At 40.9% G+C, this 18,633-nt stretch overlaps 1 protein-coding gene across 1 annotated transcript in view; it reads right to left on the bottom strand.

Annotated features, from left to right (window-relative positions):
- Positions 1-18,622, bottom strand: part of cpsf2 (cleavage and polyadenylation specific factor 2) — a 43,383-nt gene extending 24,761 nt beyond the window's left edge. The window contains exons 1-7 of the mRNA XM_060829348.1: positions 18,470-18,622; positions 14,296-14,471; positions 11,528-11,687; positions 10,753-10,858; positions 9,136-9,265; positions 8,370-8,485; positions 7,158-7,345 (exon numbers count right to left, since the gene is read on the bottom strand). Coding sequence (XP_060685331.1) covers positions 7,158-7,345; positions 8,370-8,485; positions 9,136-9,265; positions 10,753-10,858; positions 11,528-11,687; positions 14,296-14,444 — 849 coding nt within the window. The 5' untranslated portion in view covers positions 14,445-14,471; positions 18,470-18,622. The remainder of the gene's footprint in view (positions 1-7,157; positions 7,346-8,369; positions 8,486-9,135; positions 9,266-10,752; positions 10,859-11,527; positions 11,688-14,295; positions 14,472-18,469) is intronic.
- Positions 18,623-18,633: the final 11 nt, after the last annotated feature.

The raw sequence follows: 18,633 nt of genomic DNA, 5'->3' as shown, positions 1-18,633 counted from the left end.
ATGAGAAAGATCACATCATCCAAGATCTCACTGTTAATAAGAGGGAAGTTCTCCCATGACCGGCAAAACGACATCATTAATGAGGCAAAGTGGAGAACTCATCAAACAACAAAGGCAGTCACAAAGAAGAATTGGGGTAATCAAAAACCATGGTGGAGTGAGGAAGCTAAGGAACTGCAACTCCTTGCTGATAAGCACGACAGCCAAGATATCTTCACTGCTACCAAGGCAATATACAGACTCAATACTTTGGCCTTAAACCAATGCGGAGCAAGTATGGCACCCTTTTCAGAAACAGAGTAAACATCAGCCCCTGATGGACAGAACACTTCAAAGAACTCTGAAGTCATGATACAATCATCAATGAAGATGCGTTTGAGGAAATCCCCGAAATCTTCATCAAAGGTGATCTTGGACTGCCACCTAGTGTGAAAGAAATTGAAACCTCCTTTAGACACATGAAGAATGGAAACGCTGCAGGAGTAGATGGGATTCCAGCAGAGATTTTCCAACTTGGAGGGGCATAGCTCACTTGTCATCTCCATCAACTGTTCCTGAAAATCTGGGACAAAGAAGAAATCTCTGCTAAACTCAGAGATGCTGCCATCTCACTGTCTTCAAGGAAGGGGACAAGTGGACTGTGGGAACTACCAAGGAATGTCTCTACCCTCCATGGCCAAGGCGATTATTGCCTGAAATATTGCTAGGCGCCTTCTCTCAGTCTTGGAGGAAATCTTTCTTGAAAGCTGAGCCTTTTGAAAGACTTCCAACTAAACAATGTAACTATTGACTTGATTTTCACTGCTCGATAACTCAAGAGAAATGCCAGAATCAACATTAACCACACTACATGACCTTCATCTACGTAACCAAGACTTAGTCAATCAAGAAGTGCTGATTGTGTCAAAGGCCAGCTTCCAAGTGAAATTCACCAATGTCCTCCTCCAGCTCTACATCAAGATGACAGCGATGGTCTTCATTGATGATATGACAGTATCTTTTGAGGTCAAGAAAGGAGTTAAGCATGAATGTGTCATCATCCTTTGCCTTTTCTGCACCTTCATCGACACCATTCTTCATCTTGTCAAGAACATGCTTCCCAGTTTGTGACCATGTTCACAGGATGGACAGACTACTATTCAATCTTAACTGTTGAAATCCAAGGAGGAAAAGACACCGATCTCACTTGTGGACCTTCACTGTGCATATGACAATATCATCTCTGCTCTCTCAGAAAAGAAGCTTCAAGGCTCTCTAAATGGTTTCACAGAAGCATTCCAAAGAATTGGTCGCAGCCTCAACCCCAATCTCAAGAAGACTCAAATCGTTTATCAACTTGTCCCACATATAATTCTGGTCCATCTCCCCATTAAGATCAAAAGTGAAACCCTCCAAAATGGGAGCATTTCCCCTACCTGGAAAACTACCTGTTATCTAAGGCTGACATTGCTGCAGAGGTTCAATATCGCATCCAATCTGCAAGCATCATTTTCTGACACCTAAGGAGAGTCTTCAGTGACCCTGACATCCATGCTGATAACAAGATCCAAGGGTTTAAGGCAGCCATTCTTCGACTCTTCAATATGGCTCCCAAACCTGAACTCCCATGCATTGACAGCTTTGTTTGAGGCAAGCCTTCAATGTAGGCTTTCCTTTGACCGTCTCTCATTCAAGCGCCTTCATTGAACGGAGCAAAGCAATTTGCTTTAGCAGTTGGACATCTTAAGCATGTAGCCGACCCAGCAGAGCTGGTTTCAGATGATCTTGGACTACAAATAGACGCCTCCTTGAGACCTAGAAGAAATGAGGACTGCAGATGCTGAAGATCAGAGTGTGCGGTGCTGGAAACCTGATGAAAGGCTTTTGCCTGAAAAGTCGACTCTCCGGCTCCTCAGGTGCTGCTGGACCTGCTTTGCTTTTCCAGCACCTCCTTGAGAAGTACTATCAAAGTCGTTGAAATGTATTCTGTGCATCAACTGAAGCAGCTAGCTGCACCAACATCAAGGCTATGATCATCCAAAACAAACTCTGCTGAGTTGACTACATGCTTAGTACCAAGTTCCGACCACTAAAGCAAATCGTTTTCACCCAGTTCAAGGCAAGCACTTGAATGAGAGGACAACAAAGGAAGGACATCCCTGAAAGCTTCCCTCAAAAAATGTAACATAGCTGTCAAAACATGGGAGACACTAGCTCATTAGAAACCAGTTTGAATGAACTGCCTGTTTGAAGGAATCCACTTCTTTGAGAACACCCGGCAGCATGAGGAAATACAGAAAGGGATCTTCAGAAAGGAATACCAATGATCTCAAGGCTAAGGACCAATTCCATCTTCCAGAAACATCTGCCAAATCTGCAGTTGGAAATCCAGCTCTGGGATCACGTTCATCAGCCACAGAAGGACCCACAGAACCAGGACAGTGACTCCGAATTTTTTAAGTGGAGAAGGATATTCATTTACGAGAGACTGTAGGTGACAATGGTATGGGTAATGATGGCCCACAGCACCTCACAGTGTTGATTGAGTGGGGATATGTTGGGTCATAAAGTTGCACATTATGTTTCGGCTCAGTTCTGCTGATGGCCCACAAGTCTCATGGATGTCCAGATTTGAGTTGCTAGATTGGTTCAAAATCTATTCCATTTAGCACAATAGTAGTACAATGTAATGATGTAAGGTATGCTTAATGTGAATATGGGAGTTCCATCTTCCTAACGACTGTGCATTGTCACTCCTACCAATAATGCCATGGACACATCTGCAGCAAGTGGGCTGGTGATGAATGAGGTCAAGTATGTTTTTCCCTCTAGTCAGTTTCTTCACCACTAGCCATTATTGGATACACTCCAGCAACTATATACTTTAGGATTTGTCCAGATCAGTCAGACATAATGCTGCCAAGCCATTTATGTTGATGGACATTGAAGATCCTCACTCAGAGTACATTTTGTACACTCGCCACCTTCAGTGCTTGCTCCAAGTTATGTGTAACATTACAATTCATCAACTGAAGGGGTGCAGTGCATGGCAACATCCTTTCCCATGTTTGATCTGATGTCATGGGGTCCAGATTCAATGTTGAGAATTGCTAAGGCAACGATATCCTGACTGTACACCCTGTACAGCCACCAAGGAGACAAACCTAAGGATGGTGATAGTGGGTCTGTGACATCACCTGTAAGGTACAATTCCATGACTGTGACTATGTCAGACTACTCCCTGACTAGTTTGTGAGCGAGTTCTCCCAAATGTGACACTAGCTTCCAGATGTTGATACGGAGGATTTCGCAGGGCCAGCAGGCTGAGTGTGCCACTGTCATTTCCAGTACTTGGGTCAATGCCAGATCATCCACCCAATTTCATTCCTTTATGATGTTTTATTAGTTTTGATACAATAGACTAGACCAGTTCAGAAGTAGTTAACAGACAACCACGTTACTCGGGAGTCATATGTAGGCCACACCAAGTAAAGGTAGCAGTCATGAGGGAACCAGGCAAGTTTTTACAGTAATGGACAATGGTTTCATGATTATTATTAACATTTTGATTCTGGATTATTTAACTGAATTCATATTACACCATCTGCCAAGGTTGGATACAAACTGGACCCTAGATTTTATTTAAGTTTCCATATTAGGTTTGCTAGTGCTCTTTGGGAGGGTTTAAACTAACTCCGCCGGGGCATGGGAACCTGGACTGTAGCTTTAGGGTACAGGACCTTGAGTGTAGGGAGGTTATGAATAATGCAGCGATCTCGAAGGAGGGTGCCTGTAAACAGAAAGGTGGATTGAAGTGTGTATACTTCAATGCCAGAAGTATAAGAAATAAGGTAGGTGAACTTGCAGCGTGGGTTGGTACCTGGGACTTCGATGTTGTGGCCATTACAGAGACGTGGGTAGAACAGGGACAAGAATGGCTGTTGCAGGTTCCAGGGTTTAAATGTTTTAGTAGGATCAGACATGGGGGTAAAAAAGGGGGAGGTGTGGCATTACTTGTCAAAGATAGTATTACAGCAGTGGAATGGACGATGGAAGAGGACTTGCCATCTGAGGTAGTTTGGGCTGAGGTTAGAAATAGGAAAGGTGAGGTCACCCTGTTAGGTGTTTTCTACAGGCCTCCTAATAGTCTTAGAGAAGTAGAGGATAATATTGCGAGGATGATTCAGGAAAAGAGTGAAGGTAGCAGGGTGGTTGTTATGGGGGACTTTAACTTCCCAGATATTGACTGGGAGAGCTATAGCTCGAGTTCATTAGATGGGTCGGTGTTTGTCCAATGTGTGCAGGAGGGTTTCCTGACACAATATGTAGACAGGCCAACAAGAGGTGAGGCTATACTGGATTTGGTTCTAGGTAATGAACCAGGCCAGGTGTTAAGACTTGGAGGTAGGTGAGCACTTCGGGGACAGTGACCACAACTCGGTGACTTTTACTTTAGTGATGGAGAGGGATAAGTGTGCGCCGCAGGGCAAGAGTTATAGCTGGGGGCAGGGAAATTATGATGCAGTGAGGCATGACTTAGGATGTGTGGATTGGAAAAACAGGCTTCAAGAGAAGAACACTAATGAGATGTGGGGATTGTTCAAGGAGCAGCTACTACGTGTCCTCGATAAGTATGTACCAGTCAGGCATGGTGTAAAGGGCCTTGTGAGGCAGCCGTGGTTTAGTAAGGAATTGGAATCCCTTGTGAAAGGGAAGAAGGCGGCATATGTAAAGATGAGGCGTGAAGGTTCAGTTGGCGCGATAGAGAGTTATAAGATAGCCAGGAAGGATCTAAAGAGAGAGCTAAGAGAAGCGAGAAGGGGACATGAAAAGTCTTTAGCTGGTAGGATTAGGGAAAACCCAAAGGCTTTCTATAGGTATGTCAGGAATAAAAGGATGACTAGGGTAGGTATTGGTCCAGTCAAGGATAGTAGTGGGAAGTTGTGTGTGGAGGCGGAGGAGATTGGAGAGACACTAAATCAATACTTTTCATCAGTATTCACTCAGGAACAGGACACTGTTGCTGATGTGAATATGGAGTCACAAATGATTAGAATGGATGGCCTGGAAATATGCAGGGAAGAGGTTCTGGGAATATTGGAGAGGATGAAAATAGATAAGTCTCCTGGGCCTGATGGCATTTACCCTAGGATCCTATGGGAAGCTAGGGAGGAGATAGCAGAGCCATTGGCCTGGATTTTTATGTCGTCATTGTCAACGGGAATAGTACCAGAGGACTGGAGGATAGCGAATGTGATCCCCTTGTTCAAGAAAGGGAGTAGGGATAGCCCTAGTAACTATAGGCCAGTGAGTCTGACTTCAGTGGTGGGCAAAGTCTTAGAGAGAATGGTAAGGGATAAGATTTATGAACATCTAGATAGGAATAACGTGATCAAGGATAGCCAGCATGGTTTTGTGAAGGGCAGGTCGTGCCTCACAAACCTTATTGAGTTCTTTGAGAAGGTGACTAAGGAAGTGGACGAGGGTAAAGCAGTAGATGTTGTGTATATGGATTTTAGTAAGGCGTTCGATAAGGTTCCCCATGGTAGGCTAATGCTAAAACTACGGAGGTATGGCATTGAGGATACATTAGAGGTTTGGATTAGGAATTGGCTAGCTGGAAGGAGACAGAGGGTAGTAGTTGATGGACTATGTTCATCTTGGAGTGCAGTTACTAGCGGTGTACCACAAGGATCTGTTTTGGGACCATTGCTTTTTGTTATCTTTATAAATGATCTAGAGGAAGGGCTTGAAAGCTGGGTAAGCAAGTTCGCGGATGACACAAAAGTCGGTGGAGTTGTGGATAGTGAGGAAGGAAGTGGTAGGTTACAGCGGGATATAGATAAGTTGCAGAGCTGGGCAGAAATGTGGCAAATGGAATTCAATGTAGCTAAGTGTGAAGTCATTCACTTTAGTAGGAGTAACAAGAAGATGGATTACTGGGCTAATGGTAGGCTACTTGGTAGTGTGGATGAGCAGAGGGATCTTGGTGTCCATGTACACAGATCTCTGAAAGTTGCCACCCAGGTAAATAGTGCTGTGAGGAAGGCATATGGTGTACTGGACTTTATTGGTAGAGGAATTGAGTTCCGGAGTCCTGAGGTCATGTTGCAACTGTATAAGACTCTGGTGCGGCCTCATCTGGAGTATTGTGTGCAGTTTTGGTCGCCATACTATAGGAAGGATGTGGAGGCATTGGAACGAGTGCAGAGGAGGTTTACCAGGATGTTGCCTGGAATGGTAGGAAAATCTTATGAGGAAAGGCTGAGGCACTTGGGGCTGTTCTCATTGGAGAAGAGAAGGTTTAGGGGAGATTTGATAGAGGTGTATAAGATGATTAGGGGTTTAGATAGGGTTGACACTGAGAACCTTTTACCGCTAATGGAGTCAGGTGTTACTAGGGGACACAGCTTTAAATTAAGGGTGGTAGGTATAGGACAGATGTTAGGGGTAGATTCTTTACACAGCGGGTTGTGAGTTCATGGAATGCCCTGCCAGTAGCAGTGGTGAACTCTCCTTCTTTATGGTCATTTAAGCGGGCATTGGATAGGCATTTGGAAGTTATTGGGCTAGTGTAGGTTAGGTACGATCCGGTCGGCGCAACATCGAGGGCCGAAGGGCCTGTACTGCGCTGTATCTTTCTATGTTCTATGTTCTATTACTCATCCAATAACAATAACACCATGCCATCACCTTCCCTTCTACCTATATATCCAAAAGCAATTCTACTGAAAGGTGGAAGCAAGAAATTATTTGTTTCTGTAAAATATTGCTTTTCGGTAATGGCAGAAATGGAACATCTATAGCAATTTGTTCTTCAGATTTGACACCAATCAAATAATGCCATTTACTTGGGAAGTGCTGACATGCAAATTCTCCAACTGGTATTTCAAGTTGAACAGCTGAACACTAAATATCCTAACCTAAATTATTAGTTTTCATAAGGTTAGTGGTAGGTATGCCTTATTTTACATAAAACCTTTCCAATGATTTTGCATACTACCCTTGCTAAAAATATGATTACCTTTATATTTCAGTCCAATATTTTTTAAAAGAGTGAAAACAGAAACTGAGCTTTAACCCAATAAGTTTCTCGAATCAATGGCAATTTGTAAAAATAGCAATGGTTTGTTAGAATTAGCTAGAGACAGAACTGAGATAAAAACTTCTAGACAAACCTGAGATTTAGAAAACTCCACTACATTATAGCTAACATTATTGAGCAAGGCAAGAGAATAGACACTTAGTCCAGCATCCTTTGTTCTCCAAATTTGATCGAGAAGTTGAGCTAGCTCCAGCACTCTGCCTGCAGTGTCCAGTGCAATTAGCACATTGCCATCGCCACGCAAAGTTTCCAGGACGTTGGCTGCAAGGGAAAAACAAGTGGAGAGAAACGTTGATAATGCTTCCATTGCAATAAAACAATGGTAAATCTTATAACCTTCCGAAATAAAATTTTAAAAGGTCACACTTATTGCATGTCTAATTTAGAAACACCCAAATATACTCAGATATGCTTCACGTACTCATTGCTCTACTCTCATGTGTATAAGGAACCTTGTTTCCATATTTGCTGTTATGGGACAAAAGAGAACACTCTGCTTGTTACTCCTTGTTTCATGTTCTCTTGAATATCCCCTGGTTTTGTTCTCATCTGCCTCTGCTTCGCTGACAACATACACTTGAAAAATAAAAAACACTGCATTTTCAAAAATATCTCAAGATTATTGATGGCACTCTACAACATCTAACTGGGAAAGAAGAAATCAGCGCATCATAATCTTGCTGGAATAGGAAACACCAACATAAGGAGGGATACTGGTCTGAAACGAAGTTCAACAGGGCAGAAATGGAAGATTGAAGCAAACTAGATAACATAGCAGGTCCTCACAAAGTAATGGCCTAGGTATTCCATGCTTAATAGTGGCAAACACTGGGTCACATGCAAATCTGAAGTTCCAAGGAGGCAACTTATATGGAACATTTTCGCCAGAACTGGTTCTGTGGGTGTCACCACTGGTGGTTCCACCAAGACTTGTCAACGTGTAAGTTTGAACAGTTTGCCCCAAACTTAGCCACATTTTTACATTGATTTACTTGCTGGTACTTCGAATACCTTCCAGTTTACCACCAATTCTCTATCCCCTATTTGCATTCCCAACTCATACTGTCCTCATAATATCCTCACATGATGTGAATGCTCGAATATTTCAGAAATTTAACACTAGAAAACATTGTATCATGAAAACATGAAACAATCCCTTATATCTCTCTGAACCTATGTCTAAAAGCACAAAAGATTTAAGCTGTGCTCCAATGTAACAAAAGTACTGGCCTGTGTTTGGTGTAAGATGTTCTAAATCTATACCATCAATTGTTGAGCTACATACTGAGCAATTGTTCATCTCGTTGCTTTCTTCGTGGCTGAACATAGGTTGCATTGAAAGAATCTGTGATGAGTAATGAGGGCCGGCTAATCATTTCCAGTGAACACCCATTCAGATGGCTAAGAAATAAAATAAACAATTAGCTTGTAAACAGTACCACCAACAATTACTTTTGAAACTGGATTCACCAAGGGCCGAAGCATATATATGAGTGTGACATTTTTAGCAATGTGCCTGCAAAGTTCAAATATTTCAGATATTGATCTGGAAACTAGAACCAGTCATATGAAGATCTGTCTTGACTGAAACATCACAACATGTATATCAGCATTTGCATGCACAAGTCATGTGGAGTGAAAAAAATCAGTTCAAAAGGATAAAGAAATAATTCTAGTACTTGATAATTTTTCACAAATATATTTTAAGGCTAATTTTGTCTCCTAGACTGCACATCAGTTAATACTGCATCTTCTTTCCGAGCAATTGAGGATTTTTTCCATGTAAACTCTAACCTTATTTCTACTATGCAAAACATAAATGGGCACATATAACAAATTTGGGAAGGCGGGGGAGGTTATTGAAAAGAGACAAAGTAATCAGATAATAACACACAGACACTTTATTATCAAAGCACACTGTTCCTCGTGAGCTGAGCCTCAGTTTTCTTGAAAGCTTCTGAAGATCTTACTGCCCAGTGTGGTAGTAGTTCTTTTTGCAATAATGAAATGCTGCATGCTGCTGAGCTGAAATTACTCACAATGTTACTCACATTTCTCTCTTATGGTTAAAGTCAACTGCATACACAATCTCCTCTTCTCCATCTTTTACAATTTTCCAGATTGTTCCTCCAATCATATGACCTGCAGGCAAAGGAGTTATGGATAAACCATGTCCTTTACCTTGAATAAAGAAAAAAAATTAGCAAATGAATGTGAAAGGTGGCAGTTCACATACTGCATTTTAAAATACATGTTGCAGTAGAAATTTGTCACATTCCTTACAAGTACACAATTAAATGCATGCTTCCAGCCGAAACGCAAAATGAGAGACCCAAGGACTAACAGAAATTGAGCCTCCTTTTCTAAATTTTGTATCACTTCTAAACTGCCAGTGTCTGTCATACTACCAGAGGTAGCACACCAACTTACTGGAATCCAAGTGAGGTCAGCTCCCTATATAGGGGAAATCCCTATGTAAGTGCTAGGGTTAAATATGGGAGGACTGGCAATATTTCACAGGATTACTATAGAACTGGCTTTCCTGCTTCTCTTAGCTCCAGGTCAAAGTAAGAGAAGTAAAACATTAATTTTTTTGGTGTTATCTCCAGTAGTTTCCTTATGGACTACAGAATACTCTGCTTTCCTCAGTGCATTCAAAGTTGTTTGAGAGCTGCTGAAATTAATTTAGATATTCAAAAGTCCTCATGTCAGATGTCTGGGAAACTTTCTTATACCAGCATGCCCCAAGCACAAATCAGATATGGAATACTACTCTCACCACTCATATTTTGTGCCTGAGTCAAACACTTCAGTCCTATTGACTAATCTGAAAGCATGCTTAGATTATTTTTCAGTTATATTTTGCCTTCAATGGAATGGAAAGAGGGCAAAAGAAGGAGTTTTTAATGTTCTGCATAATGCCCCAGCCAAGTCAATCAGTGCCATGTCTATGACAATACTGCAATGTAATTCAAACAATCAACTGACTTGTGGAGAAGTACTCTTGAGTAAACTTTGACTTTACCTCTTGCCCTTTGGTGTCAACTATAGCTACGAGTCGCACTCTTGTTTCTGATCAGGAGGTTGTGGATTCAAGTCCAACTCCAGAATTTTGAGCACAAAATCCAGACTGTCACATCAGGAGCAGTACTCATCTTGCAAAGCACAGAGGTGCCATCTTGTGTACATGACATCAGATAGATGCAAAAGTTCCATTGTCAGAATTTGATGAAGAATTCTGTCTGCAGTCTTGGTCAATCCACAATTTTTAAATAAAGTATCTGGTGATTATCATGTCGATGTTAATGGGACCTTGCTGTATGCAATCTAACTGCCACATTTCCTACAATATAACAATGACTATTTCTCAAATTTAGAAAATAGGATGCAAAGTACTCTGAAACATCCTGAGATCATAAATAAAATAGCATTTGTATAGGTTTTTTAAGTTCTCAGGTGAAACAGATGCATGACAGACCTCTATCAATCCAGCTGAGGTTGAAACTCATGTATGCCCAGGACATGGAGACATGAACTCCTTGGCCATCCATTTACTCCAACACACTGGCATCAACCCAAACCACCAACGTAAAATGTTGATTATTTAGAGAATAACATTAATCAATATGACGTCTGGATTTCTAACCATGCATTGTTTTTGGACATACCTTTTAAGTTAACAATCTGGGAATATTTCAGTTGCTGAATCTTATCAAATGCTGCATCTACATCATCCAAAGTAAACAGGGAGAACTCTTCAGTGTTGTGTCGAGACTTGTAAGAAAAAAGAATTAATCGATTAGCAATTTTCCAGGATCAAATTATGAGCCTAATACTTTAACACTGAAAATGAACTAAAATAAACATATTTTGTTAAGTTTGGGAGAAGATTTGTAGCTGGGGTGCTCGTTGTTGTGGTGCTGTACGCCCAGCTGAGAATTTGTGTTGCAGACGTTTCGTCCCCTGTCTAGGTGACATCTTCAGTGCTTGGGAGCCTCCTGTGAACAGCCAGGGAATTCCTAGAGGCATGGCACTTATCCACTGATTCAATCAACAAGCACATGAACTTGGACCCAATATGCCGACCACTGCAACGGACAGCTGGACTGACAACCGGAAGCAGCAGATACAAATCACTATAAATGCCAGAGGAAACATCATAGAAGTGCTTCACAGGAAGCTCCCAAGCACTGAGGATGTCACCTAGACAGGGGACAAAACGTCTGCAACACAAATTCCCATATTCTGTTAAGGTTTTAATTATTTTTATAATTGTTCAAACAAAAAAAATCATACAGCAGGCTGAACAGAAAAACTTGCTGCAGCTGGCAGTTCCTGTGATCACAATAGGCATGTAGTTACTACCCAATTCGAGGTGTTGCAAAAAGTGAGTAATGGAAGACTGAAGTGAATATAAACACAGATATCCTCTAATTAACTCACCTGATACAGATCATACATAAACATCTGTCCCATCTTGTAAACTGGAATTGTGGCATAAATTGCACAATTTAAACCCAGCCTTCCAACAGCATAAGGAAGAGCTCCCAAGTGTAAGGGATCAGGATGAGAAAGGAGGATTGCATCAACCAAATGAACATATCTGCAACAAAAGTTACACTGCATTGTAAGATTGTCATAACTAATTAACTTCATGTCTAATTGATCATTTTACTCATATGAGAAAACACAACAAGTCTTTCTGAAAACTATACTTTTTAAATTGGCTCTCAGAAATTAAGCAACTGCTGATTTGAAGTTCAGGTCAAATGCGAAACAAATCTGCAAAAATAGAGAATTGATAAAACTGCTATTGTTTTGTTTTTATTTTACTAAAATCAGACACTTTTGAATCAAGATTTGCTAAATTTCTCAGGAATGTAGTGGATTTTGTTTTACCTCAGCACAATATACCATGCAATACATTGAACAATGCTGAAGACTGGAACAGATATTTCAGTCTTAGGGATAAATTAAGCAAAATTCAATGAAATTTGAGCTCAAGTACAGAGGCACCAGAACCATAACGAAATATTAAATGGGATGGATAAAATATACTCAGATTACAATGTCAAATTAAACCAAAACCATAGAAACTAAAGATATAAATTGAACAAGAGCAATACTTATACAGTTAATGGAGAGCCCTGAGTAGTGCTGTCAAACAGAAAGACTTAAGGGTTCAGGTGCATAGTTCTTGAAAGTCACAGATAGACAGAGTGGTTAAGAAGTCGCTTCATATATTTGCCTTCATTGCTCAGATCATGGAGCTGGGATGTCATTTTTCAGCTGTACCAAGACATTGGTGAGGTCACTTTTGGAGTACTGCTATAGGAACGATAAAATTAAATTGGAGAGGGTTCAAAGATATTGGTGGGACTGGATTAGAATAGTTGTTTGAAGGGCCAGATGGCCTACTCCTGCTACTGGCTCTTTTAGGGAGAGGCTGCATAGGCTGGGACTTTTTCCACTGAAACTTAGGAAGTTGATGGGTGACTTATAGAGGTTTATAAAATTGTGAGGTCCATAAATAAGGAGAGTAGCAACAGTATTTTCCCTAGGGTACGTGTGTTCAAATATAGAATGCATATTTTTAAGATAAGAAGACAAAGATTTAAAAGCAGCCTGAGGGGCAACATTTTCACACAGTTCTTATGTGGAATGAACTGCCAGAGGGAAGTTGTAGATGCAGGTATAGTTACAACATTTAAAAGACATTTGGACAGATACATGAATAGGAAAGGTTAGATGCTTGTGGGTCAAATGCAAGTAAATGGGACTAGTTCAGTTCGGGAAACTTGGTCGGAATGGACCAGTTGGACCTAAGGTTCTGTTTCCGTGCTTATGACTACAAGTCTAAATTAGAGCCAGTAAAATGCAACTTCAAGACAGATGGAGGAAAAAGTATTTTTAATGGGGCCATGAAAATATTGATTTTATCGTAAGTATAGTTAGATGGAGCTTTTAATAAATGAAGGGCATACTTTTCAATAAACTGAATGATATTTTCATTGAATTTTCCTATGTCCAATAATGTTTGAAAGAAACTTTAGTTGAAAAATAGATAGAAATTTGAATCTGTCTCAAATGCTTTAATGGCGAGTAGTCTACATAAATTCACAGTTTCAGGTGGCACGCAAAAAATGGATATTTGGAAAAGGTCATCAACGAATAAGTAAATAACATCATTTCTAATTGTGCTAGAAGATTCTATTACCTCAGTCACACATTACAAAATCACTAGCTTTATCTTATGTGGACCTGGCATTCAGTCTCTCGATTCTTATCCATCAGTCAATTAGATCAGGGCTGATCTGCACTTTAGCTCACCTTTTCTTGGCATCTACTAATATTTTTACTTGATAAAAATCTATCAGTCTAGATTTCTAAATGGGAGGACCAAAGCCGATACTTTCAGCCTCTGCCACAAACACTATTCCAAAGCATCAACCCTATTCCCCTCCAGTTAGTGGCTTAGATTAACCCAGAACATCTGCAACTGCAGCTTCCTATTCAATCTTGGGCTGAGCTACCATTTCAACCACCAAAGTATCACCTACCCTCCACCTCAGTTCATCTCCTGCTGAAACCCTCATCCAAGCTCTTCTATATCCAAATTGCACTCCTACGATGTTTAAGGAGAAAGTGAGGTCTGCAGATGCTGGAGATCAGAGCTGAAAATATGTTGCTGGAAAAGCGCAACAGGTCAGGCAGCATCCAAAGAGCAGGAGAATGGACGTTTCGGGCAAGAGCCTTCTTCAGGAAGGACTCATGCCCGAAACGCCGATTATCCTGCTCTTTGAATGTTGTCTGACCCGCTGCGCTTTTCCAGCAACACATTTTCAGCTCCTACAATGTTTACCCAAGTAGCCTCTCATTTTCCACTTTTTGTGAACCTGAGCTTGTCCAAAACACTGCTCCATCAATTTTAATACGTGTTGTCATGTTCTCCCATTACCACTTTCACCAAAAATGGCACATGACCCAGTAACACATCAAATTTAGAATTTGACTCTATATGTCCAAGTTTCCCAAAACCTGACTCATTCACAACTCTATAACTTCTTCCATTCCTACAATCCTTCAGGAATTTTGCATTCTTCCAAATATTATCTATTGTACATTACCAGTTTCTTTTAGCCAAGCATTTTGGGCCGAGTTTTCAAATATTTTGCATTAAATTATGTCATGATAAATAATAGTTTGCTTACTTTTTCAGTGCATCGATTATATCCATGGAGAAGCTTTCATCCCAGCCGCAATCAAGCAAAAAGCGGAACTCATCCACCTGCAGCATATAGCACAGAGCTGATTCCTCCTGGACTCCGGAAATAGTGGTCAGTTTGATGATAGATGTCATTGTTGATTTTAAAATAAACAATCACCCCTGGTAAAATGGAGAAAAATTGACACATTCAAATAGCTTATAAGTAATTAAAAAGAAGCAAATAAGAATCTTTAGATATCAATGCATTCAAAAGATTACATCGGATATATAGTGCAGAAACAGACCACGCAGTGCAACCAAGTCCATGTGCTACTCAAACTTTCATCCTCATCTAAATCTATTGATTAATTAATTGATTTATTGCCATGTGTACCAAAGAACAGCAAAAAGCTTTGTTTATGAGCAGTACAGGCAGATTACAATAAGCAAGGATGCACAGATCAAAGGGACTTAGATAGAGGCATACTGGTTACATTTCAACAGGGTGTGCACTAGGCAAGATCAACACTAGCAAGATCAGCACTGTTTGAGGCCAGTAATTATTACAGATTTAGAATTTAAGTTTACAAGTGTAGAATGCTTCTAAGAAATGTTAGAGTTCGATCTGCTGTAGGGAGCTCGCAAGGAGTCATACAGTGTCAACGCCATCTTGAATCAGGGACACCAGAAACATCATAACCTGTTGTATGATTCTCCCTTACATGCTCATCTAGGTTCCCTCTAAATGCAATTACACTATTCGCTTCAACCAATATTATGCAATTATTTTAATTCAGTAGCTAAATTTGAAGTCATTTATTCTTAATTAAATTAAGTCCTGCCCAAAGATCTTTCAGTTTCAGTGATAAACGGTTTAACGTTTTGGTGTTACACACAAAGGCCTGCAATTCTTAAAGATTACTGAAGAAGTGCAGCTTATAAATTTCATCTGCCACTGTCTCTTCTATCTTCCTAAAAGATTCAAAATAATCACATTTTCTGGATGAGCTATGAGATTAAGCCCGAACAGACATATTAGGTACAAAAGTCAGTAAAAGTGGAGCACTGGGAACTATGTTTGCTGCTATGTCAAGTTGCTACTACTGAAACCTTTCATTCCACAGAAATTTACATGTATCTACCTGACAATGAGTTACCCCCCCTGCATTCCAGGCCTCGTTTGGGTTCAACATTATTCCATGCTTTTGTATTCTACACCTCTAGCTTTAAAGAATTTGTTTTGCTTTCTTTCAAAAAGGGTTTACTTGTGTTATGATCTTTAGTTAACCAAGCTACCCCACAGTGAAGTTCCAATACTCACCCATTCAAATATTACTATTTGAATTATATTTTACTTCCAAAATTTATTGCTTCACATTTTTCCATATCTGCCAACTGTTGGTGTCTATCCATTTCACTAATCTATGACCTTCTGCAGACCTTCACAATTCCGTCATTATTTGACCATGTGCTCAGCATTTTTGGATTTTTCTAGGTTTTTGTGGTGTAGTGGCAGTATCTTTACCACTGGACCAGGAGGCCCCATTTCAAATCCCATCTGTTCCAGTGATGTAACTGAACAAGTTGATTAAAAATATTTATTTAGATATTCTTCCAGATCTTTTATACAAAAGATAGATTTGAGAAACTCTAATACAGATCCCATGTCTATTAAATCCAATCATGATTTCTGTAAGCATGTTATAAAATAAATAATTTTATTGAAAGTTATAGAGCTCTCACAAAATTCCACCTTACTATAGCATTACTTTTTGTTAGTATTAATACAAATTAGCTCCTAGTAAGCACAAGTGTGCCACACTGTCAGCACACTGGCAATCATAAATTCATCGTCAGAGTAATTATTTGCACATTCAGGACTATTTAGCACATATTGTCAAATTTCAGAATCATTTAGAGTCATAGAGATGTACAGCATGGAAACAGACCCTTCGGTCCAATTCATCCATGCCAACCAGATATCCCAACCCAATCTAGTCCCACCTGCCAGTACATGGCCCATATGCCTCCAAACTCTATTCATATACCTATCCAGATGCCTTTTAAATGTTGCAATTGTACTAGCCTCCACCACTTCCCCTGGCAGCTCATTCCATACACATACCACCCTCTGAGTGAAAATGTTGCCCCTTAGGTCTCTTTTATATCTTTCCCCTCTCACCTTAAACCTATGCCCTCTAATTCTGGACTCCCAGACCCCAGGGAAAAGAAATAGGAATATTTATCCTATCCATGCCCCTCATGATTTTATAAACCTCTGTAAGGTCACCCCTCAGCCTCCAATGCTTCAAGGAAAACAGCCCTAGCCTATTCAACCTCTCCTATAGCTCAAATCCTTCAACCCTGGCAACATCCTTGTAAATCTTTTCTGAACCTTTTCAAGTTTCACAACATCTTTCTGATAGGAAGGAGACCAGAATTGCACGCAATATTCCAATAGCCGCCTAACCAATGTACTATACAGCTGCAACATGACCTCCCAACTCCTGTACTCAATACTCTGACCAATAAAGGAAAGCATACCAAACACCTTCTTCGCAATCCGATCAACCTGCAACTCCACTTCCAAGCAGCAATGAACCTGCACTCCAAGATCTCTTTGTTCAGCAACACTCCCTAGGATCTTACCATTAAGTGTATAAGTCCTGATAAGATTTGCTTTCCCAAAATGCAGCACCTCGCATTTATCTAAATTAAACTCCATTTGGTACTTCTCAGCTTATTGGCCCATCTGACCAAGATCCCATTGTAATCTGAGGTAACCTTCTTCTCTGTCCACTACACCTCCCATTTTGGTGTCATCTGCAAACTTAGTAATTATACCTCCTATGTTCACATCCAAATCATTTATATAAATGATGAAAAATAGTGGATTCAGCACTGGTCCTTGTGGCACACCACTAGTCACAGGCCTCCAGTCTGAAAAATAACCCTCCAACATCACCCTCTGTCTTCTACCTTTGAGGCAGTTCTGTATCCAAATGGCTAGTTCTCCCTGCGTTCCATGAGATCTAACTTTGTTAACCAGTCTCCCATGGGGAACCTTGTCGAATGCCTTACTGAAGTCCACATAGTTCATGTCCACCGGTCTGCCCTCATCGATCCTCTTTGTTACTTCTTCAAAAAATTCAATCAAGTTTGTAAGACATGATTTCCCACGCACAAATCACGTTGACCATCCCTAATCAGTCCTTGCCTTCCCAAACATATGTTGTGCTGGAAAAGCACAGCAAGTCAGGCAGCATCTGAGGAGCAGGAAAATCAGCATTTCGGCAAAAATCCTGAAGGGCTTTTGCCCGAAATGTTGATTTTCCTGCAGCTCCGATGCTGCCTGACCTGCTGTGCTTTTCCAGCACAACTCTAATCTTGACTCTAATCTTCAGCATCTGCAGTACCCACTTTTGCCTAAATGTCTGTGTACCCACGTGAAAATATTTTACTCGGTTATGATAAAGGAATTACAAATTATTGTACTTTTAATCAAAAACAGAAATTGTTGGCAAAACTCAACAAGTCCTACAGCATCTGTGGAAAGAGAGTAAACATTGTTCTGGTGAATAATCACCGTATCCCAAAACGTTACCTCTGTCTTCTCCCCACAGATGCTGCCAGATGTAATGAGGTCACCAGCAAGGTCTGGTTTTTTTTTGTTTCAGATCCCCAGCATCTGCTGTTCTTTATTTCATGGTATTTTTAAAGTTGGTCACTCTAATGAAGTAGAGACAAATCACACGTCAACTACACCACTTGGAACTGAACTATACTGACGAGGAGACAGTGAAGATTGCAGATGCTGGAGATCAGAGCCAAAATGTGTGGCGCTAGAAAAGCAGAGCAGGTCGTTTCGGGCATAAGCCTTTCCTGATGAAGGCTTCTTCCGTCTGACCTACTGTGCTTTTTCCAGCACCACACTTTTTGACTGGACTATACTGATACAGAAGAACGCTTGTGTCAGCCCCTGTGCGTTTGAAAGTTTCTGGATGGGGAACATTTCTGAACAGAAGTGTGGAAACCTGTTGGATGCCGAGGCGGGGATCGGGGGAAGAGACAGAGGGAGGGGGAGGTCTCTGGACTAAAATCCTCCACCGCCTACTCCTAACACTTCCAGCGTTTAGTCTTGAAAACGCGACTCTTTCACAATTTAAAGTAGAACATACCGGGGTTAAAAATTAAACGCCGAGGCCGCTGCCCCGCGCCGTTTTGTGAGGGGGGGGGGGGCGGGGTGGGCCGGCTTGGGTTGCTCCCCTTCTTTCTCCTCAAAACACGAGCCAAACGGCGGCTCCCGCTGCCCAGGCCGCCATCTTGCCTCCACTACGTCAGC

This window comes from Hemiscyllium ocellatum, chromosome 8 (assembly GCF_020745735.1).
Source record: "Hemiscyllium ocellatum isolate sHemOce1 chromosome 8, sHemOce1.pat.X.cur, whole genome shotgun sequence".
Lineage (NCBI taxonomy): Eukaryota > Metazoa > Chordata > Chondrichthyes > Orectolobiformes > Hemiscylliidae > Hemiscyllium > Hemiscyllium ocellatum.
Note: the sequence above shows the minus strand (reverse complement) of the source record. Positions and strands in the feature narration are given on the sequence as shown.